Source organism: Platalea leucorodia (genome assembly GCF_965183815.1).
Source record: "Platalea leucorodia genome assembly, chromosome: 2".
NCBI classification, from domain to species: domain Eukaryota; kingdom Metazoa; phylum Chordata; class Aves; order Pelecaniformes; family Threskiornithidae; genus Platalea; species Platalea leucorodia.
This window is the reverse complement of record NC_138824.1, coordinates 85,112,247-85,135,138: the sequence shown is the minus strand read 5'-3', so window position 1 is coordinate 85,135,138 and position 22,892 is coordinate 85,112,247. Positions and strand designations below refer to the sequence as shown.

Genomic DNA, 22,892 nt, shown 5'->3' with positions numbered 1-22,892 from the left:
AGTTAAAGATTAAGTAGACAATGGTTGTGACTTGCTTTGGAAAGGCCAGCTTCTACTGAAATTCTAGATTTTATTCATCACTACTTAGTCCCTTGGAATAGATTTTTCCCGTTTTTTAATGAATGTTGCCCATTTTTGAAATTACAGTGTTCAGTGGTACATAAGGATTTTTTTTAGTGGCACATGCAGTCTTTTAGGCTGGCACATAAAGCTTGTACTGTTTACAGGAAAGTTTAAAATAGCAGGTTGAATCCACATCTGCCCAGCATCCAGAATATTAAATCAAGAACTCTGTGTCTATATGTGAGTGCAAGTCTCTTGGTTTACAGAGGATTCTGTGGCTTTATGTAAACTTCATTTTCATTTGCACTTTAATAATACTGCCTTTCCTCAATTCACATTTTCTCTGTGCATAATTTATTGTGCTTTTATGTGGGTCCTAAATGACAATCTGGGAGTCTATCAACGTAAAGAGGAAATCTGTAATCTAGTTATGAGGTGGGATACCTCAGTTTGGTATGTACAAATTCCCGGTGCTACTGATGGAGATGTCTCTTGAAGTTTGGTTTTAAAAAAAATATTTTGGGGAAAAAGAGTAGGAAAGTCTCATTTATCTTCATATGGTATATTTTTAATTCTTAAAAGAACAAAGGTCTTATCTTAACCCAGACGTATGAACTTTAGCGTACTGAAATCTTTTTTCTTTCGATTGTAGTGCTTTTTATTTTGATTACTTTTCTTATCTCTTACATTTCTTTGGGCAGAAGATAAAGCTCAGCATAATTTTATTTTTTCAAATGTTTTTGATATATGTTGTTGGCCAGTGTGTGACCTGTTGGAGATGTGCAGATTTGGCACGTTTTTTTCTGCTCCCCAGCCAAGGTATTCAACATTAAATGATGGGTGACTCTCAAGTGGTTTAGTTTGGATAAATGTCTAAAAGTTTAGAGCTTATCTAAACCTCCTTGGCCTAGAAATTGATTTGCCTGCAGTTGGGGAGGAAGGGACAGCCTTTCTTGTTGAATTTTGTACTCTTCTTAATGTCACTTAGGCCAGATTATCCCGTAAGTGATCTTTTTTTTGATACTTCATTCCCATTCATTGCCTTTTATGACCCAGTGTAGGAAGTGCAGAGGTGTAGGAAAAGTTAAATAAAGTTCACCTTTCTCATTTTTCCCCCCAAACTACAGGCAAGGTTCAAATTAGGTTCAGGGTTGGGGTGTTTTTTCTGTATGCTCTCTCAGCTGGCTAGCTCAGCTCTAGTAAACATTGCAGTGGAAATAGTCTCATGTGACGCTTGGCACACTGCTAGTGCGGCAGGCAAGTGTGAAGCACCTGTTTTTAATTTACTGCACTGTTTCTTTTCTTCTCTGCTGTTAAGAAGGGCAGAGAACTGACAGATTCTGTAGAATTAGTAGGGTCTTTGGCTTGCAGAGAAATTTTAGGAAATAATGTTATCCTTAATGACCTGGCATAGTGAAAAGTGTGTATGATGTGAGACATCTACTCATTATGGCCATCTAGCATCTATGTCAAAATTTTTCATATACTAAGAATATATAAACAGGGAAAATTATTGAACAGGTATCTTTCTCAGGTCATCTGTGACGGGTAAGTATTTTTGTAGTGTCCTGGATATGTAGATTTGGAAGCTTTTTTCAATCAGTGATAATGAATTTGGGAAAAAGTGAGAAGTGAGTGACTTCTGGAATCTTATTTGCCTAATGTCTGTGAATAACAGAAAAGGAAACAAATGTAGATTATTTAATTACTCTTTGAGAATTTTTGAATGCTGCTTCGTTAGTATTCATTTGGGTATAAAGACTGAATGAGCACATGGGAAGTATCTGTCTTTTTTGAGGCAGGATTCAGGCATATTGATTGCTCTGTAGATGCTTGGCTGTTTTGCAGATGGAATACTACAGATGCTAAATCACAGACTATTTGAGTTGTAACTCATGCCGAGGTACAATTGGAGGATAGAAAGGAATAACTTAGGTAAAATATTATGAATTTTCTTCTCTCTAAAGGCATTGGGTTTGTTACAAACTACCTTTAAAATGAGGGCTGTTTTTCAAAGCCACTTTTTGTGTTCCAGTGGGGTATTTTGATTATTTTTTCCTGCCCTGAGAACCAGAATCATAATAACTGTATGGTCACCAAGTCCATCTCTGAAATCTCAGTTTATGTGACTAGGCTAGCATCACACAGCAGCTGTGGGGTAGAAAGAAGCAGGGGTGGAATTCAGTTTCACAGGCAAGCATTCAGCTGCTTAGCCATGATACTGCCCTTTCTCTTCCTGCAGCCTTGTCAGCCTCTGTCATGGTGTCACTGCTCATCTCCTGCAGCCACTGAGGCAGGTGGGAACTGCTTTGTTCACCACATACCCCACAGTCGCTTGTCTGCTATGAGCTGTGGTATTTCAAAAAAGTTTCTTAGAATGTTAAGATTTTTCAGCATATTTTAACAGTAGTTAGATTGTGAGTATAGAATATTTCACACTATAAACTTGCTTTTTAAAGGAAGGATTGTTTTTCCTGAAACTTGCAGTGATTAATAGTTTTTGCTTTTTACATTATACATGGTCAAATGATGGATGTCAACCTGCAATAGCAAATTGCTTTAATTTGCTTCTTTTTTTCTTTTTACTTCTGTTGGGTGCATGCTTACAAGGCTTAAATAACAGCCACTGTAAATTTAAGTACTTTGTTTTGGCACTCAAGAAATATGATTATAAAACAGCGTGGATGACCATATCTGAGAGGTGTTTGTGTGTGTACTATCTCAGCCCAGAGTCTTTTCTACTACTTACAAAGTTGGATTTTTTTAGTTACAGATGGAAGTATGTTTTATTATATGATATGTAAAAAGTGAGTTTTCATTAAATTAAGTTCTTAACCTTTATTTCTTTCAATTGTTTTAAAGTTAACAGTTTCTTAAAGTACTTTTCCAGGAGGCTAGCGGGAAGCTGATAGCTGATGCCACTCACAGGACTGATTAGCTGCAGTGATAGAGCTTCTATCTCCTACTGTGCTAGCACTAAGTTAGGCAGAAATTATCAAGTTAAATATAGGTAAGGGGTGGATAGAATGGGAAGAGAATCAGAGACCATGGGTCATGGGAAAGAGGTGGGAGTTGCAGGCAGACATACGCATTCATCTGCCTGAGCCATGAAACTGTTCAAATGGCTAAGATCCAAGTGATGAGATCTCTGTCTCAGTTTCTAACCCAGGAGCTTGAAGACTGTAATTTTAAAAAAGAAATTATATAAATATTGATCTCTTGTGCATGTCACAACTTTCAGAATTCATTTATTAGCAGCATGCAGACCTTGGCCGGACCCATCTGATATGATTGTGGTTGGTAACTAAAGATCTGTGACTTTGATTGTGGTCCCAGAGTGGATAAATTCTTACATTCTTCCTCAAGGAAGGGTGGCTGTGCAAAGGGGGGTGTACTGTGTGAGCTTCCAGTGACAGTGTGTGCGGACGTTCTTTTGTTTACTGTGATCTCTCACACCAGTGTGAGTTAGCTCCCTCAGACTTCAGCCTGTGTTGTTTCCAGGACCTCACAAGGTGTGGTATGAAAGGAAAAAAAAAAAACCAAAAAGGTAAAGTCTATTACTAGCTTTAGTATGAATGTCATTGCCTTACAGGGAAATGTAATGCTTGTATTTGGCTTGAAGGTAATTTTACTGAGAATTTAACTTGGGTATAAACTTCATCCATAGGCCAGGAGGTTATAGTCAATGCTTCAATGTAACTAAATCAGATTATATGAGTAGCAGAAAAGACTCTGGGCTGAGATAGTGCATGCAAAAACAATTCTTAAAGAACAGTCATCCTCACAGTTGTATAATCATATTTACTGAGTGCCAAAACAAACAACATCATAAGCTGGGATTCACAAATGAGCTCCCAATTTATGGAAAACTCCAGCAGGAGTTAAGTGTTTCAGAGACTCCTTTGGAAATCTTAGCTGAGGGTTTGAATTGTGACAATCCTTCCTTTTCTTTCTCCCAGGCAGAGAGACTCTGGGTATAGTACTGATGAGAAAGAGCTGTAGTCCTGCGTTGGCCACCATTTCGTCGGTCAGCTGGTGGGAACATCTGCAGGAAAATATCTGCTGAGATGATATCGTTCTTGACTGAAATGCCTTAATGGTTAATGAAATTCTTCAAAGCAGAGTCGCAGGGCTCTATGGAGGGGGTTCATAGCACTGAACCCCTTCAGTGTGGGTGTCTGCAGTTGGCTTTGACTCCTATCATAGTGGAGAGAAACAGGCACTTCTGGGCTGCAGTTCATCTCATCCTAAAGTAGACTTCTGACAGATGAGGCGAATGGTGCTCTGAAAGTGCTTTTCCTCTCTCTGCGTTGACAATGAAAGGAGTGAGGACTGGCTCATCTGAGACCAAACATCTCCCTTGTGACTGACCAACTCACTGCTGAAGTCTTAGCTTTGGAACGAGCAGCATTTCATGAGGCTAATGAGTACTTCCAGACAGCCTGACTTGTCTGACAAATTTCTGTGTTGGTGCTTGGAAGCACTAAGGCTTCTTAATTTGGCATGAAAGGATGTTTAACATTGGCCAGAAAAATAAGTTCTCCAACACAGTCTCCGAAATGACTGGGTTGTTTTTAATTAAATCTTTTATAAAGAAAAAAAAAAACAACCTGAGGCAAAGACTGGCAAAGTTAAAAAGGACTGAAAGCAAAGCTTTGTCATGGAAAATATTAAGCGACTGCTAAGCTTAGACATACACTATTTACAGTGAATTATATATTTCCTCACTTCTGCAATTCAGTATTGCAAGATAAGTTCTTTGAGGATTAGTTCTTTGTTTCCTTCTTTCCCTAAACTGCAACTGTACAAAAAATAATAAAGTTTTCTGCTCTCTTCTGAATGACAGATTATTTTCAGGTGTTTCACTATCCCAATCATGCAATATTTTTCTCCTTCATACTTGTGCAAAAGTACTAAAAATGTATTCTAAGTTTGGATGCCCTATGTATTACCTTAACTGCATTACTTTTCTTCCCACAGCAGTTCTTGTGGGTGCTGGTTGTATTCCGTTTTGGCAGAGTCTGAGAGACTCTCTTTAAAGATCAGTTAAAGAAATAATAAGCACAGGCATGCTCTTGACACAATTTTTGCTTTTCTGGATCAGTAGAACTGCATTCTTATTTTAATGCAGTGCCTTGCCTTGTTCGGAACTTAGTTTTACTGTGAATTTAATTATATTTAAGAAACATATAAAATGTTTCTTAAAGCTTTTGCTTTTGATATCCAAGGTTTTTGGAAGAATCCTTGCTTCCATTTAACAAAAAAGTTCCTAATATGAAATTGCAGGGGAAAGAATTGCAGGCTTCAAGTGATGTATCTAATGAATAAGGAAACCTCAAAACATAAAAATAAATGAGAACTCAGGTTACAGATCAACCCCTGGAACTGGCAGTGTTGCTCATCTGCTGTAATTTGTTCTGTTCCTTTTAACTAAAGTGCAGTTTCTTGGGTGATTTAATTTTTGGAACAGATGGTTATTTTGATATTAAGGAATATGTATCAATTATAAATATGGCACAAATACTTTGTCATAGTTTAGAAAAATGAATAGTTTTAGGTACTAGTTTCTTCTGAGTTACAATAAATGCCACTGGAGTATGAAAAATATGTTCTGGTTCTATTTTTAATATGTGTTCCGTGTACCAGAGGACAGATGAAAGATGTGGTATCTGAGTGCAACTGTAAAGTAACACCACAGTGCCAACATGATTAGTGGCTGTAATGTTTGGGCCTGAATGTAACCCTGTTGTGGAGTTCGTTGTATGAAATGGGTACTAGTACAGAATTATGAAAGCCAGAGATGAGCATTGGCCCCTCAGTCTTGTCCATGCTGTTGTTTTGGATGGTTATCTGATTTGCACTGTATCCTGAGGGTCAGTTTTGCTGGATGGGAATAGCCAGTGAATGTTACGATGTCATATGTTACTAAGATAGCCTAAGACTAAAATTTTCAAATGTTATTGCCGAAGGCTGGTATTTGAAATCGAAAGGACAAAAGGTTACAGGTGAGAACAGATCTCATGAACAAGAAGTTTCTTTTTGGTTATGGCTAAAGTAAATATTTAAAATAAATATGGGTTTTGTATTCCTTACCTACATTAAAATGCTTTCAGGCTCTGTGTACGTGTTGCTGTACTGGTTGCATTCATTACTGGTTTCACTCCAGCTACTTGTGCCTTTGTTTCTTCCACACCGGGTTATTCTGCTGGCTTCTTCTTTGGACTTCATGTTTCACCACCTGCAGGATGGCTATCCAAAAAGCGCTCGTACTTCTGCTGTTTCAGGCTGTTGGGGGTTCTCTCAGTCGTTTGAATGGAAGCCATATGAGGCACTTTTGTGATCTATACATGAGAAACAAGTGCGCCAGCTTCCTTATCTCCATTTTCAGAGTGCAATCCAGGCTACGGCTTTGCTTGGTAAGTTCTAACCATTCTGGTAGTTAAAAACTGCTGTATTTCAGCTTTTTGCCTTGGCAGCTAAGAGCTTCCAGTTTGAGCACTCCAAACTTTTTAGATGCGTAGGAAAGAGGAGATGCCTTGCTGGGCCACGTGAAAGGACTCTCTAGCATGCACCCAAATACTGTGGTTGGAAAGCGACTTGGATGTCAACTCTTAGTCCTCCTCCTCCTCCTCTGTGTGGACGTGCCCGCTTTCCAAACAAAGGCAGTGGGTCACCTGGATCCGGCCTGTGAAGTGCCAGCTGGACCACTTTGATTTACACAGCTGTTCGCAGCTTTGTCTCTGGAGGTGGGACACTGCCAGTTCTAATGTGTTTGTGTGTAAGTGGAGCAAAGCAATTGTCCTAATTGTTGCAGTTAGTGATGTTGCCATATAGTGGAAAGACTCATCTGAAAATTAAAGTTTTTCGGTTTCCTAGCAACAGCAGGGCTCTGGATTTGCCTGGTCCTTTTAGGAAAGTTATTTAACATCTGACTTTCCTTAGCTAAGAATGCTGCTTCTGCTCAGCTAATACATAGTTAAAATTACTTCTTCAGCAATCAAAGTATTCACATTCACAGAGCAGAATGACTTTATGTGGAAGGATGTGAAACTGCTTTCCAGAGCAAGATTTGACACACGGTAAGGAAGAAATGCCAAAGAAAGGTCTGACTTTCCTCCTTGTGTTTGTGGTTCTGATAATATTGGCTTTTATAAGGGCCTCAATGGTTAGGCTTTTTTTTCCTTCCCTTCCATTTTGCTAGGAGAGAGAGCAGACCTGATACATTTTGGTGTGTGGTGTGCCTTTCTCACCAATAGATGATTTTGTAACGTAAAACCTGTGGCAGATGAAGGTAAGATTAAAACCACAACTGAGTAAAGGCAAATGACAAGCTCAGTCAGAGAACACAAATTAGAAGTGTTGTCCTGTTTTTGATAAACAACATGTGCTTGAAATTGCCACTTAACAACAGTTCTTCTGTTTTCCTGAGCAAACAGACAAACGATGGACGAGCACATTTCAGAATTTTTGCGATTCGATGCCCAGGTTTTCAGAATTCCTAAAGCACTTAACAAATCCATTTGAGCTGTCAAAAGTGAGATATATCTAAGTTTAGATTTTGCTTCACTTTATAGTCAGAGTGGGTGTGGATGAATAATACACCAGAATCGGGATCTAATTTTCTCTGTTGTCTTTCCAAGATAATCATCCTTTAAAAACAGTGAATTAAAAATTATTTGGCCAATATTAAAGTTGTCTTCTTTCTCCAATTTGTGATTCGTGTCATTAATAAAACCCCCAAATCTCACTGTTTTTTTCTTCAACGCTTTCTATATGTGAACAGAAAAAAAATAATCTTTTTTCCCTAATTAATATGAGGATTCATACCTAATTTAATTCTTAAATTTCCTGTCCTTTGAGTTCTCAGTTCCTTTGGCCTGTGAACTAAACGCTCTTTCCAAAGGAAGTGCCCTCACGGTATCAAAAAGTTTCAGCCCTCCAGTGTGCATGCTTGTCTTTCCTTTTCTGAAGTGGGAAGTAGGCTGAAACTTGTAGTCAGACTCCAGCCACAACTGAATTCTTGTGCAAAAGTTGGTTGCAGCTTATAAGAACAACGTTCCTTCTTAAAGGTGCTTTGTAAGCAATTTCTAAACTATTACAGCTAATTTTAATATATATATACAAAAGTGCAGCACTTGGTTTTAATCTACAAGAAGTTAAGCTTAGTCTGAAATACATGAAATGGTTTTTAAAATGCTATTTAATGTGATTATAATATATACAAGTCTATATTGCAGGATAAATCGTTACTGCCTAGTTGTTTTTTATTTTTGTGACTCATTCTGGCCCTATAGCAAACCAGTGAGGTTAGCAAAGTTCATGCTATAATATTGCAAACTTGAAACTTGAAGAGGTTGAATTGAAATACTGTTGGTTTCAACCAGAAGTTCCTAAATTTAGATAAAAAGTTGCATGTTTGCCTCGTGAGACTTTTCCCTTCTAAGGCAACTTCTGGTTATATTCTTGTAATATACTATGTGATTGGAACTTTTTTTTTTTTTTTAAAGAAAAGTAAGCAGATTCTAACAGAATAGCATGATTTTAGAGAAGGGAGATTTTAATAAAACTCGATGCATTGTGAGAGCCATAATAGCATCACGAATGTTGACAGTGGCTTTACACTAAAATTGGCTTGTGTTTAGTATCTAGCGGAAGGCACTCACAGTTTGCTGGTATAACAAACTGTGCTGGAAAACTACCTTAACAGTTCTGTTGGTAGTTACTACTAGGCTTTATTGCCTTGAGCTATTCCCTCTCCCAGTTTCTGGGAGTATAGGCTATATTAAAGTTGAAAGTATTGTGCCTTTTGTTTTTGCTTAAGTGAAAGCTGCAAAGGGTTCCTAGTCTTCAAATATACTTCAAATTTTACCATAATTGTTTCCCTATAAAAACTTTGGTATTCTTTCTTTTAAAGAACTGTGCAGTCATGCAGAAAAAAAATTGAATGTGCATGCTGAAGTTATGGATTCTTGAAGATAGTTATGGTGATTTTTTTTATTTTCTTAGGAGCATTGTTGTTCTTCTGAAGAATAACTTTGACAGTTTCCTCCAGTGGATTTCAAGGATAACACATTTGTTTATTTACTAACTATGAAGGACGCTGATGCAAATAGCCAATAATCTGAAGCAATAGTAATCTGAAGGTTCATAATTTACCAGGATGCTAGTGAATAACAAGGAGCAGAGTTCTGCATTTTCCTTCAATAAGGTTTCTATTATCATGTTAAGCGTTTGCTTGGGTTTGTTTTTTTTTTTAATCTATTTTGTATAGATAGGTTCCAAATGCTGAAAAATAATGAATCCATAATAATGGACTAAGGTTCTTGCTTTTCACACAGATAAGGCTGGATGGAGGCGAGACTTAGATGAGAAGTTGAAAGCAGTACAGACTTTTTCTGACTTCTTTCTTCCATTAGGCCTCCTAGATTCCATTTAACTTTCAGCAAATTTCAGGCTATTTCTTAATTTTCTCGTTTACTACTTTTAACTTACAAATCCCAAAACCAGGTGCCAAAATTTTCCTTTTGTTGTTACTTGCAATGCCATAAATCGTACAACAGCCACATGAAGACTTGTGATTTGCTTAGATCATTAAATTATATGATGCCTTCAGGTGCATTCCAGATAGAGAAATAAGTCCCCTGGTTTTAACCTGTGTAATAATGTTTTTCCTGTTGAATTATTTATTAGTTTCGTAGTCTCCTGTTTTACCACAAGTAACGATCTCTAATCTTCATTTCAGTTGTCATTTATCTCTTCCCCTGTCTGGTCTCTTAAGACACGCCAGTATTAAAATATGTAAACTGTAGTATAAGAAATTATTTATGTGCCATCTGCTGCAACAATGCAGAGACCTAATCAAGATTGTACTAGTAATACTGATGAATTACCTTAATGCACTAAAAAATATACGCATAGCATAATTGTTTTACAATGGAAACAAAAGCTTAGACAAACAAACTTAATAAGTGAGATCAATTTTTGTGTTTGTGACAAAAGAGAACTATTTTCATCCTGAAAATAGTTTCATGTGCAACTATGAGAGAACAAAAAGAGTTGAAAAGATCTCTTACGCTTAAGAAGAAATGAGGAAGGACACATTTTTATTGGTTATGTTCTTTTGAATGTCTGGTCTTTTAGACCTATGTGAAATGTTTCATTATTGCATAAAATCCCTCGTTCATTAAAAGATTTGATCAAAGTTGGCATTAGCTCTTGCTTCACACGTGTCTATAATGGGGGAGGTTGAACCTATATTTGGAAGGGGAAGCCCAGAAGGATGTTTGGCTGAACAGGCTCTCCTGATAGGGAGGATGGGAGTTGAGTGTGATTGACTTATGTTTCTATTCATAAATCAAGCTTTGCGAAGCAGATACTAGTGTTGTAGTATTTCTTTTTATGTATCACAGGAAGTTTAAGGGAATTCTTACTGCTTTCTTATTAGCTTATCTAAATATGTGGTTGAAGTACAGGCCCCCACGTCTGTGTTTAAAGAACTGTAGATGAAAGATTTTAGCATAAATTGTAAGAAAAATACAGGACAACTGAAACAGAAATATTTGTGGTGTCACATATTAGCATTGTTCATTGAGTGATTCACAAAACTGCCTACACCAAGAAGAGAGATGTAACCCTGAAAACGGTAGTGTTGGGGAGCGTGCTTAGAGTCAGTGATCAGTGGCACTGAACACCGTACTCTCAGCACCCTGTGCACTGGATACATCTTAGGGATCTGCTTATTAATGAGCATTTATTGTTGATCATCTGTTCTCCACCCAAATTTGCATTTCATTTCCTGGGCCCGCTGGACTCACGCTACATTTCATTAGCACATTAGTAAAGCTGGTTTGTAAGTAGATCTCTTTCCTCCCTGCTCCAAGCCTGCTGCTGTTCCTGCTGGAGGGGGGCTTGAAGAGCTCCCTGGGAACGCAGCCTCTCATCACCACTCTAGTCCACAGCCACTAGCACTTCTGATGCACTGCTTCTGTCTGCTGTCATTTGCTTCTGTGTCATCCCTTGATTCCCATGATCAGACTGGATCCATTCAATTATCTTCCTGGGGCTTTTTTTCACTTGCATGCGTATTTTTGTGATACCATCTTCATCTCCTCTGCTAGTCTTCAATTTGTTTTATTTTTATTTTATTTTACCTTATTCACACCTGTGTTCATGAGGTGTGAATAAACAAGAAAAACTCATTCTCATAAATCTTTTATCAGTGTGAAGGAATATCTAAGTGATGGATAATTACCCGTTTTAATGCAGATGCTTACTTCTGGTCTTATGTCCATTTAATGTGTTCCTGATGCTGCTTACAGTGTTACCTAGCAGCAGTCAATTGAAGACAAATTTCAGTTGTAGACTACTACATGTGGCAGTGAACTGTGTATAGCCTTGTTTCAATAAATGCTGTTACGGATCATTGCTCACATTGTATTGTAAAATGCAATATCTGTGTGCTACATGAACGCATTGTCTAAACTCTCTTACCAGGATGGTGATTTTGATTTCACAGCACTCTGGTTCCACAAAAACAGTTTATACAAGCTCTAAAAACAGTTCAAGCTCTTAGACTTTTTTTTTTTTTCCTTGATGGTATTTGATTCTAGGCCTGCTTGTTAGTTTGTCTTAACTTTTGTTTTATAGACCATTTATGCTTTCCAAAATTATTTTGTAATATTGGGATAATCTAGATTTGGATGTGTGTATGGAGCTGGGGTTTACTGCTTAAAGCCCACTCAGTTTATGTGACCCTACAGTGTGCGGTATACTAAGAATTTTGTCCATGCTGTAGAGAGCTGGCTGAACAGGAACTGGAAAAATCATCAGTAGACGGTGCAGGATTTGAGGTTCCGCAGGAATAAGGGGATTTTTTTCAGGTTGCCATGATTTTGTGTTGGGGGTTTGGGTTTTTTGGGGGGAGAGGAGTGTGTTTGGATTTGTGTGTGTGTGTGTGTTTGTTTTGTTGGGGTTTGGGGTTTTTTTTGCTCTTGAATGGTGATGTTTTGGTCTTAAGGCAGGTCATTGTCTTTGGACTCAAAACATTCCTTGTGCTTTAACAGGGAGTCTGTTAGTAACCAGAGGGACTGGCTGACCCCAGTGTGGTGTGTTAGCATAGCCTGATGGACTTGTACAGGAGTGTATATTCATTGCAAGCTTTTCCAAGAACTTGCATACTAAGTGTGGGGTATTGATTCTTGTGATGTGTGACCTTGGTGAAGCCCAAGTAAGCTGGCTGCTGTGTTTGGTTCTTATACATCAGGCCTGCATTTAGATTTCTTGTTTGCTAGCAGCTCACCCTTCTCTGTCATTCCCCATGGGTACAGGCGCTGTCCGTTACCTCTTCAGAGATGTAGGATTTACTTCCCAGCTGCACTGAGTCTCTGGAATCTGTTTTGAACCTCAGACTCCCCTGTGGTTTCAATGCCAAGGCGCTAGTCTTACGAATACTTTGGATTTAAGTTCATCCATCTATCCCATAGCGGTGAAAGCAGGCTTATAGATACAGACCTTTAAAAAGCTTTAAAGCAAAATTTTCTGAGGTAGCGTAGAGGATATAAGGATCAAGGGAAAAAATTCAGCATTAAGTATCCTCTTCTCCAGTTACCTCTTCTTTCTGTGCTGTCCTCTAGGCTTATATGAGAACCAAATGGTGAGCTCAGAATCTTTTGCCTGTATCTCAGCTGTTCTGCATAATGTGGGGTATTTCTCTTTAACTCTCTGTATAGGTCATCTTTCACTGAGGTAAATTGTTTTACTTCCATTTCTGACTGGAATACTACCCAAGAGCCGTGGGTTTCTACCCTGGCTACTTGTGGTTGAATCCTCTCATTCCTGCATCCCCCATCTTGAACATCTTGCCTGTACCTTTTAAGAGTCAACTTTCACAGTAATTTCTTTTTCTGCTGTTCAGGAATTTCCTATTCTCCAAACCTCAGCCTCTTAAGATAAACTTGGTCTTGCAGTTTTCCCTAATTTTCTGCTACTTTATTGTTTTTAGAGGTTCCACCTGAAGGTTTGGAGCCTTCCATCCTATTGGGTGTTCAGGCTTTCAGTCCTAGTTCAGAGAACAAATGCAGAACTGCTTCTTCACCCGAGGTGTTCCTGATGCAGTGATTTCAATACCTCAAGCAGAATTCGTAAACTCTGCCTCCCTGTTACTGTAACACTGTGATAATTTCCTGAGTAGGTTCTTATCTTTTATATGAATGGTAAAATGTACTTGCACCATGAGAAAATGACCCTTATTTGAACATACTGATTTTGTCTGTCCAAATGTATGTGTAATTTTGGGATTTATTTTAAATCCTGTGTAAGAATAAAATTAGTTTTAAGATTATTATTTTTTTAGCACTTCCTCCCCCCCTCTCTCATTTCAGATGTTGCGGTTGTGGACATGAGTGATATTTCCAAGCAGCCATCACTGTTCTACCACCTTGGCGTGCGTGAAAGCTTTGACATGGCTAATAATGTTATACTCTACCATGACACTGATGCTGACACTGCTCAGTCTCTCAAAGTAAGGTTCTCACTTCAAAATCTGCTTCATTTCACAAGTATTTTTAAATACCTGATCCTGCAAATGTTTGTGTTTTTCTGAAACTTCCATTGAATGTGATTTCCTGATAGCTACGTAACAAAATCGTGCTAAGAAAAACAGCTGCTAGCAAAAATACTAATGATTAGAATAGTATAAAAGCTTGTTTATAAGAAAAGATCGGTAGTTTGGTACTGATTTTGCTTCAGATGGTTAGACTTGGAAGTGAGAGTGCAGGTCTGATTTTTTCCTTCATTTGCCTCTTTTAATTAGAGTACATGTAAAAAAATGTTATGGCTTGTATAATAATGACACTTGAACAAGGGCTGTATTGCAACCTACTCCTACTATGGAAGCACATCTGTCAGATGAAGTTTGTATCTCCTAGGTGCTGACTAGCTAAGTCTACAGGAATCTCCTTTTTATTGCTGTTTGAAGAGAAGAGAGATCCTCACCAAATCTTTTTATAGGCCTGTTGTTCATTTTTATAGTAGGATAATACCTGCTATACACTTAAGTCCTGAGATTGCTGTTCTGGATGCAAGTCATATATTGTGGATGTTTCTGTCTTTCTCAGTGCAGGTTCTCTTTGTTTTAGGTCACATTTAGACTCTTATCCTCTGTATCATCACCTGCTGCCGCTTTTGATATCATCCGTTTTCTTGCTACCTTCACTGACAGCAGTGTTGTTCATGCTTTGTGTTTTTTCTCCTTTGAGTTATTGCCCCTTGCTATTTTATATTTTTCATATCGCCAATGTCCAAAAGTCCTTTCTGGAATTCTCCAACCTCTCTTGATCCTATAAGAATATTAAGTTTAATCTTAATTTTGTCTTCTTATCTTTTCCCAGAAAAGCTCTGTTCTGTCACAGCTTCTCTTTCCTCTTTTCTGCTCTTGATGTCGTCAGTTTTACTCTGATGTGTCTAGTATCCCATACTTCCTTTCTTCAAGTGGTGGTCCGCATACACATTCACATTCCATGTGACCTGGAGTCACAAGAACTTGGAGTTGGAGCCTCTCGCTCTCTTCGCTCAAAGAGGTTATCCATACGGATATGCGCTAAGGCATAATTGCATGCCCTCCATTCCTCTAGCTAATCTGGGTGGGCAGGCATACAACTTTTCAACCTGCATTGGTAATATACCAGACTGCAAAGAGATCTTTCATTTTTATTTTTCATTAACACATTTTTTACCTTTCTTTTATGCTGTCACTCAGATGTTCTGATCAACTTGGTTCTCCCAAGGATGTGCCAAAGTTTGGGAAGCACAGAGCAGTAGTCATCTTCTGTTTGTCTCTGCCCAGTGAGGACCTCTGCAGATGGCTTTGATTTCTGCACTTTGTACCAAACACATAAGCAAGCACCTGCTCCATAACTGGAGTGCTGAATGACCTCCAGGGTTACATCCATCAATGGGTTGGATCTTCAGACTGATTGTTGACAGAACTTGCAAGTCTTTGCACTGTCAGTTCTGCGGCGGGCTTTTTTCCTAAGGATGTAAAGCTCAAGGACAAGTCTGGGGACCTGAGAACACTGGAGCGTGACAGGGTCACTTAAGGCTAGAAAAGCTATTATCTGCCTTCATCTCTCTTCTGCTAGGGACTCTGTCAGTGTCACTTCTCTCTTCCTCATCTCCCAGTTGTTTGCATAACCTCCTTAGCCTACGTAGGCCGCTAGCATATCTTACTATGGGATCAGAAAGCTTGATTTAAGTTGCTGGAACCAAGTAGGAGAGATCCTCTGGATCAAGTGCTAGAGTAGTTTAAGCAGGGCACTGGGTCATGGTTCAGTCCTACCCTGATGTCCTTGATACCTCTTCTGCAATTGAGCCCCAGTTCAGTGTTGGATACCATTCAAATATGCTAATACACCTTTCTTAGGAATACTTCAGAAAGTAGAATGGGATTGTTTTTGGGGTCTTTCAGTGAAGAACAGTTCATGACACATTTCATGGCGTAGGTACTGGATAGCTCTCAGAAGAGTTCATTTCTCCCTGCTGAGAAAGATCTTTATCTGCAGTAGGTAAAGCTCTGCTGGAGATACTTGCTTAGCTGGGTAGACATATTAATTTTCAGATATGTGATACTTCAGATGTCTAAGCCTTCCATCACTTTTGTTCTGAGGTATTTTATTGGGCTTAAGGAGTTTAAGTTAATCAGTAATTCTGTTTAGGGTCTGGTACCTTAATATGTATTTTTGACCATCTGCTGGTGATTCTTTATTCTCAGGTTTATGGCTAATTTGGTCAGGTTTTTTTTCCTTCCCTTCAGGAATTTATTACTTTCCTTGGATCTAGGTTGCTGTGCATGCATCTTAAGAGTGGCTAGCCTAAGTGTGATAAAGGCAATATTCATGACTGCTATTACTTCTACTGGGAAGATCTGTGAAGTTCAGGCAGCCTGACTTTATATAGCGTATTTCTTAGGACACATCCTGAAATTCTCCCAAGAGTTATCTCTTCAGTTTCACCGATGTTCTTTCCAAAGCAACCTTGTTCCAAGCATATAAAAGAATATGTAATCCGGATTTCAAGAGGGTCATGTTTGCAGAACTAAACCTCTTAGATGGCCCCTGATATTTTGTCAGTTGTTGAGGAAAAGGGTGCATGGGCACGATCATTTCTGTGCAGTGGTTGTTCAAGTGGATTTAAGACTGTCAGATGTGAAGTTGCTCAAGAAGAATCATCTTAGGTTGTCAGAGCACATACAAATAAATTATATCAATAACCTTGCTTAGAAACAAGTCTATATCTAACGTTTGTAGCGTGGCTTACCTGGACATCTCTTTAGTTTCACCAAGCAGTGCTCACTAGACATGTAAGCCATCATTAGGAGGAGGAGGTTACTTACCAGCAACTGGAAATCTTTGAGGTCTGGTTTACACGCCCATTAGTTTATCATCTGCCTCATAGTTTCAATATCTCTCTTTAGATTTTGAGGTGAGAAGAATTAGGGTGTAGGAGGAGTGTGTTGCTCTGTGCCCATCCAGGTAGGAAAGGGGCCTAGGTATCTTAAGGATACTCTTTCAGAGAAAAAAAAATCTCCAGCTTTGAATGCTTTTGTCTCACAAATGCCCGGAGTATGACTGGGTATGTGGAGTGCCCAGCCTGAGAAACTCCAATTACTGGCAAATACAACTTTCTTCATCTTCTGAGCACTTCTTTAAATAGGTTTCTTCTTTGAATCATTAATTTTTTCCTAACCTGAACTACTTAGACTTTTCTTGTTCTGTCCCTTTACCTGGAATTTTCTGCGGCAGGAAATCTGGATGATGCTGTGAAGAACACATCTGTGTTATATATGTATACCAGTTATTTTTATTGGAAATAATAATTCCCAGTAAAAATGAATAAACATTTTTATTCTCTTTTTTTTTTTTTCCAGGATATGGTATCTCAGAAAAACACAGTAAGTATTAAATCCACATTCATTTTAAAACACAAAATGAGGATACTACCTTTGAAGCAACTCTAGTAACAAAGCTGCCAAGCATATGTATACTCTATATGATTGAAGGAAGTCTGTTTTAACTATATAGAAGTCAAACTAGTGGAAATCTTGTTAACTTCCTTTCCAAAGTAAAGCTAGATTAAAGAATTACTTTTCTTCAGAAGTTCCTTCTTAAGTTCTAGAGAAGTGCCGGTAGATATGTTATATATGTAGGTTGAAGGATCAAAATGTAAACTCAGAAATTCAAAGTCTCTTTCTCCCTCTACCACTTTCACCCACTTGTGCAAATGTATGTGTGTGTGTGTGTGATGCCTTCATAGGGCTTAGTCTTGTATCTCAAACAGCTTTGGCTACTGTATACCCATCCTCTTCCTCATAAATCCACAGATATTACTTAGGAATGCAAAAGCTTACTTCCCAAAGTAAAAATATTCTTACCCTTAATGCAAGTAAAACCAAACAAGTAAGCAAGCTTGAATCAAGATGAAATTTAGTGGTTATTTTAGGCTTATTGCAATATGCCATGATATCATAGACAGTTATACATTTTGTCATACTTCACATCATGTCAGTGGTTATTTTCATTAAACACTCTACACTGTTATTTTGAGGACTATTGAATTTGCAAAAATCTTAAACTTCCATTTATTCCTTTCTGTTTCCTCCCATTCACCATATACTTTTATTTTCTTTTGAAGAATATTGAGCAGGACTAAAATAACAAAATGTTCTTAGAGTTTGCTAATAATTTGAAAGAGAACTAGAAGAAATAATGCGTTAGTCACAGTGGTTTATTTTGAGCTGCTGTTTATACCTGGCCAGAGTGCTGCAGGTAGGCTAGAGATAGATCAGGTTGAGCACCTGAGTAAATCCAGGTCATTTTCCTGTCTGTCTTGGTGATCTCTGAACTAGTTTCACGTGTGGGGTGTGAACTGCATTTACTAGTCTGTAGCTCTGTGAAGGGGGGCCTCAGAATGAGTCAGATTTGCTTGTGAATGCTACTATCCATCAATGGGTGGATGATCAAAATGTCACAAGCATGTGTTTTCCCCTCCAGAGCAAGAGGGAGAATTGTGACTGAGCCATTTGGTGGTAATTTCAGAAATGGAGTAAAGGCAAAGAGGACAATGGCAAGTTTAGCCTAGTGCAATCAGATTAGCAGCCTGCAGTCTTTTCTTTTCGCAGATTCTTTCTCCCACAGAGGGAGGTATTTACCTTCACGTGGAAGAGAAGCAAAGATGGATCTGGTGACATGGTTTCTACAGCAGGGCCTGGTATTAGACCTGTAAACACCATGTGGCTAGCAAAAGGGGCAGGGAGGCATCCTGAAACTAGGATCTCGATCCCTTCTTTAGAAAGGAGGGATTGCCTAACCCACTTTTTTGAAGTGCTTAAATTAAGAAAACAATTGTGAGTAAAATACTGTGAGGAAAAATAAATGACTTTAAATACCAAGTATGGATTCTTGATCCTTTTGTGTTATTTGAAGTTGTTCATATTCTCTTCTATTAGATAAATGTGCTCCCATATTGCATTCTTTTATTGGAGTTTTTTTAATCAGAAATTGTAATAAACTAATTAGCAAGCTAAATAGTTACTAGGTTAAAACATTTTTTTCTAAGTTGGAGTTGACTTCAAATAGACAATTGCTTTCCCATCCTTTCAGATCAAATGAGTTGTCATGAGAGGCTTGCAGTCTGCCGCTGCCCCAGTATGGTGCCAGTGTTTCAGTGCTTGGTTAAATATTTTACAACCGTATGGGTGATGTCTGGTTTGAAGTTAATTGCTAATGAGGGTTGCCCTGCTAGTTAAGTAGGTACAGAATTGGTGTGAATTTAATGTGTCCAATCAAGTACGTAGTTGCATAACCATTTCAGTTTAAATGCTGAACATTAGATACAATACTTAATATCCCTGTACTAGGGTTTTGTGTTTTCCTTTCAGTTTTCCTGATTGAGAAGTGTGGGTACACCTCGGCCATAGCTGTGGAATAGCAGAAAGAGCTTAAATGCACTCTTCATTAGGGTCTGGAGACATGTTGGAAAGAGGATAGATGCTTGATTTGCTAAACCTTCCTCCAACCTGGAGGTAGCCACAGGAATACCGTTGCTGGTTTTACAAAGAGAAGTCCTCTCTGTGTCTTATAAGCTCTGTGTCCACGCATCTGTGCTGTGTATAAGGGAAGGGAGACAACTGAGATTGCTACCAGAGCCAGCACACCATTTTTCCAGCAGCACAAGGGAAACTTCCTGTGCTGGCTGCTGTAGCTTGGAGCTTTCTCTGAGGTTTCCCTGCCCTCACCTTTGCTATTTATCCCGCAAATCTCAAGTCATGTACAAAGGTGCAAAAAAATCATAGCATAGGACAGATGTGGAGCTATGTTAAAGATGCAGAGAAGATGAATGTCTAGTGTGTCGTCTGGGGTGATTTTCTTCTGTGTATTACACATAAGCCTTGAAGAAAATGGATGTTTTTGTTTTAAAGAAAACAATCAAATTCAGCATCAAGGAGGAGGCAAGAGTGAGGAAACTGGACATAAAGCTGAAGACAATGCATAGAAGAAAAGTCAGAAATTAATTTGAGATTTGGCCTGAGTACAGCTGATCTAACAGTGACAATTATACAGCAGCATACTGCACTGGTGTGAGTCTGAGAGATTTAATAGCTTACTGTCTGAAAAAAGAGTGTAAGAGCAGAAGAACTTTCTTCCCTCCCTCCACCATCCAGGAATGAAGTTTTCAGGGATAAGATAAGATGAGGAATGTGATTCAGTTCTACTTGACTCCCCCAAACGAGCAATTAACATGCTGTATTGATAATTTATTGCATACTTGGATACAAAAGGAAAGAATTATTGGCTATTGGAGTTCAGTTCCCAAGAAAGAATTGCCCTGGAATGAAATTCAAGGTCAAGAGCCTGTGTCCCATCAGTTAGGTTTCCTTCTGTAGATCTCCTCTGAGCTTTGAGGACTATTTTCTGCTAATTTTACTGAGGATGTATGCATAGCTTCCTAGTTTCTGTCAAAATTATCATCGATAAAATAAATTGCAAATATGCAGTCTTGCAGAACAGTTTGTTCCCTGTGTCATTATGGAAAAATCAAGGTTTGACAGCACAGTGGATGCTACTGGACTCTAGGGTACAGGAAGATAAATTTGTCTATGGAAAATGGGCTTGGGCTTTGGAGTTTCTGTAGATGTCAGATAAACATTGGTTTACTGGAGAAATGAAATTTCAAGGATTTTCAAAAGCAAAAAATGCTTAAAAAATAATCTTCCCCCAAACCAATGTAATAGACAAAAGTTGTTCTATTTTGATGCAACATTTTGTTGCTGTCCTTGATTTTTTTTTTCCAATAGGGAAATATCCTCTCCCTCTACAGAATTTTAAGGAATGGTGCATAAAAAAAAGTCTGAGATTAAGTGAAGAAAAGAGTGCACAGGGGACTTTTTAAAAACTGCTGGAGTCAGGAATCAAAATGTACAGTCCTTCTGGCAATAGTTCTAGCATTGGTTGCACATACTTTGAGATACGTCCTTTGATCCATTCAGTTTGTTTGAATGTGGCATTGAAAATACAAATTCGAACTTCCCACTCTGGAAAAATTATTATGGCAAGTACAGAATATAAGGAGAAAGATTTAATAGTTAATTTTTCTTTAGTTGATGGTATGCCTGAAGAAATTTGAATAACCCTGTTAATTTCTTTCGGGGAAGGTATTTAAAGGAAAGTAAGCTGGCTATTAAACCAAAAGGTTTATTATAGTATACTTAGGCCTGTGGGCCTGATGAAGTATTTTCAGAGATTTAAATGGTTTCTTTTTTTCATTAAATCCTGTAGCAGCTCTTACAGTAAGCAGAGAATAATATCTGGGCCATGGAGGAGTCATTAGCAAAAATTCTCCTTGATCTAAAGGGAACAGGATTGCAATTTATCCTTGCCACAAGGAATTTTTATGTTGAAAAATCACTTTTTATTGTAATTGGCAGAAAGTCTCTTCAGAGTTTCAGTAGCTGTATAAATTAGACTGCATCTACTCTTTCAAGGCAATGAACATTTAAGAAAACTAAATAGAAAGATTTTGGCACTTGGACTCATATTCTTCAATTTAGTAGCCCCAATGGATTGAAATGAGAGCCAAGACTCTAAAGTATGATTACATTATATAAATTTAATAATCTGAAGAAGTAGTATTGCAGAATAGCTTTCTATTTTTTATTTTCTGATTATTTTTACAATATATAAAAGTTTGTCTGATATGGTCATTTAGTGATATATTTCTAAAAAAGCCTGAGGCAGCAGAAGTATTAAAAGAGTTTGCAAAGGGCACAGAGTGAAAGAGGAGTAGGAATGTCTTAAATACAGACCATCATTTTTCCTTTGGGGGGGAGAATAGTACAAAGGCAATGGGTAACCCAGTAAATATTACTTTTAATGTTTGTAATCATGATATATGCCACTATTCCTATTGATATAACGAAAACTAAAGCTTTTAAAATTTATTTATGAAAGTTAGTTTTTATGGAAATGTTAGTATCTCAAGGGATGCATATTTGTAGTTGTTGGATTATAGTTAACTAATCAGGTAATGAATCTGATAGGTTCATAAAAGTAAGACTTGAAAGCATCTTAGTGATGACACAAGGAGATTTATAGACAAATAAATCCTGTAGATAGAGAAATCTTACATTCTGGGTGGCAAAGTACTGCACTTTTTTCTTGGCCTTGTAAATATGGACTTGCTATAAATATACTCATCTTCTGTTGTTTCTTTCTTTAATATTTTCTCTATTCTTCTGTCATGTCTGTCTCTCTGATTCTTACGCTGTTTTGTGGTGGTGTTTTCCTCTTTGTTGTTTTATTTCAATTTGGAGTAGGTTGCCAACCACAAAGCTTTTCTTCGGGTTCAAGTACCTCCTGAATACCACAGTGGTAATCTGATAGGCAAAGTATGTATCACTTTAAATCTGCTTTCTATTGAATAGATATGCCATCTTATTACTGTGTTTCTAGGCATTTAAAAACGTATAAGGATACTTTAAGAATAGTGCTTGTCAGGGTCTTTTCTTCAAAGTGATTGTAGTCTTGGAGTACTCATTCTTTGCAAGCTAGATCCTGAGCATTTAGAATGTTTGGGTTGTGATAATCTCTCTTCACAGTCTTTACATAAAAATACTGCATATATTAAACTTTAGAAGAGGAAGTGTTTTTTTAAAAGTTTGTAATATCTTAGTCACCTGTATTGCAAGATGGATAGGAATGTGATGTGACAGAAAACTACTGTGAAAACCTTAATTCTTAAGGCAACAGTGGATTAAACTCCCTGAACACTCAAAAGTTTGTGACTTCTTTGAGTGAATGCAGTTTTCCTTCTAACTGCTTTGTAAGGTAGGGCAAGCACTCCTAATTCTCGTGATGCTTGAGTAAGCAGCAAAATGAACTGCATGGCTCAAGTAAAATAATTGTGCTCTTAGCTGTGCGGGCATAATTCCCTCTCTAAAAATGCAGAGATTTTACTCAACATTATTTATCTGAAAAAAAACCAACAAAAAACTTTAGTGTAGCATCTCTGTCACAAAGTGACAGTTGCACGGGAATAACCGTAGCAGTTAAAAAAACCTGTTTACATTATTAAGGTCAAAAGTTTACTTTTAACAGCATTAGCAAAATGTTTAGAGGAGTATTTTAAGACAGAAAGCACTCTGCATTTGGCCTGTCTTGTCTAGAGCCTAAAAATGGTCTGTGTGGGTCTAACTCTTTCAGCCCTTCAGTAAAGGCATGGCTCTGTGCTTAATTCCTTTAACCATTTTCCCCTGAAGAACAGGTCCCTCTCTCAATTTA

At 37.9% G+C, this 22,892-nt stretch overlaps 1 protein-coding gene across 3 annotated transcripts in view; it reads left to right on the top strand.

The window, feature by feature from the left end:
* MAP3K15 (mitogen-activated protein kinase kinase kinase 15) overlaps positions 1-22,892 on the top strand; it is a gene marked incomplete at its 5' end in the record, with an annotated part of 91,318 nt that overhangs the window by 14,718 nt on the left and 53,708 nt on the right. For all 3 annotated transcript variants that reach the window (XR_014230887.1, XM_082337809.1, XM_082337810.1), the window contains 2 exons: positions 13,443-13,582; positions 16,985-17,008. Coding sequence is in view for 2 of the 3 variants with exons in the window: in XM_082337809.1 (XP_082193935.1) it covers positions 13,443-13,582; positions 16,985-17,008 (164 nt within the window). The remainder of the gene's footprint in view (positions 1-13,442; positions 13,583-16,984; positions 17,009-22,892) is intronic.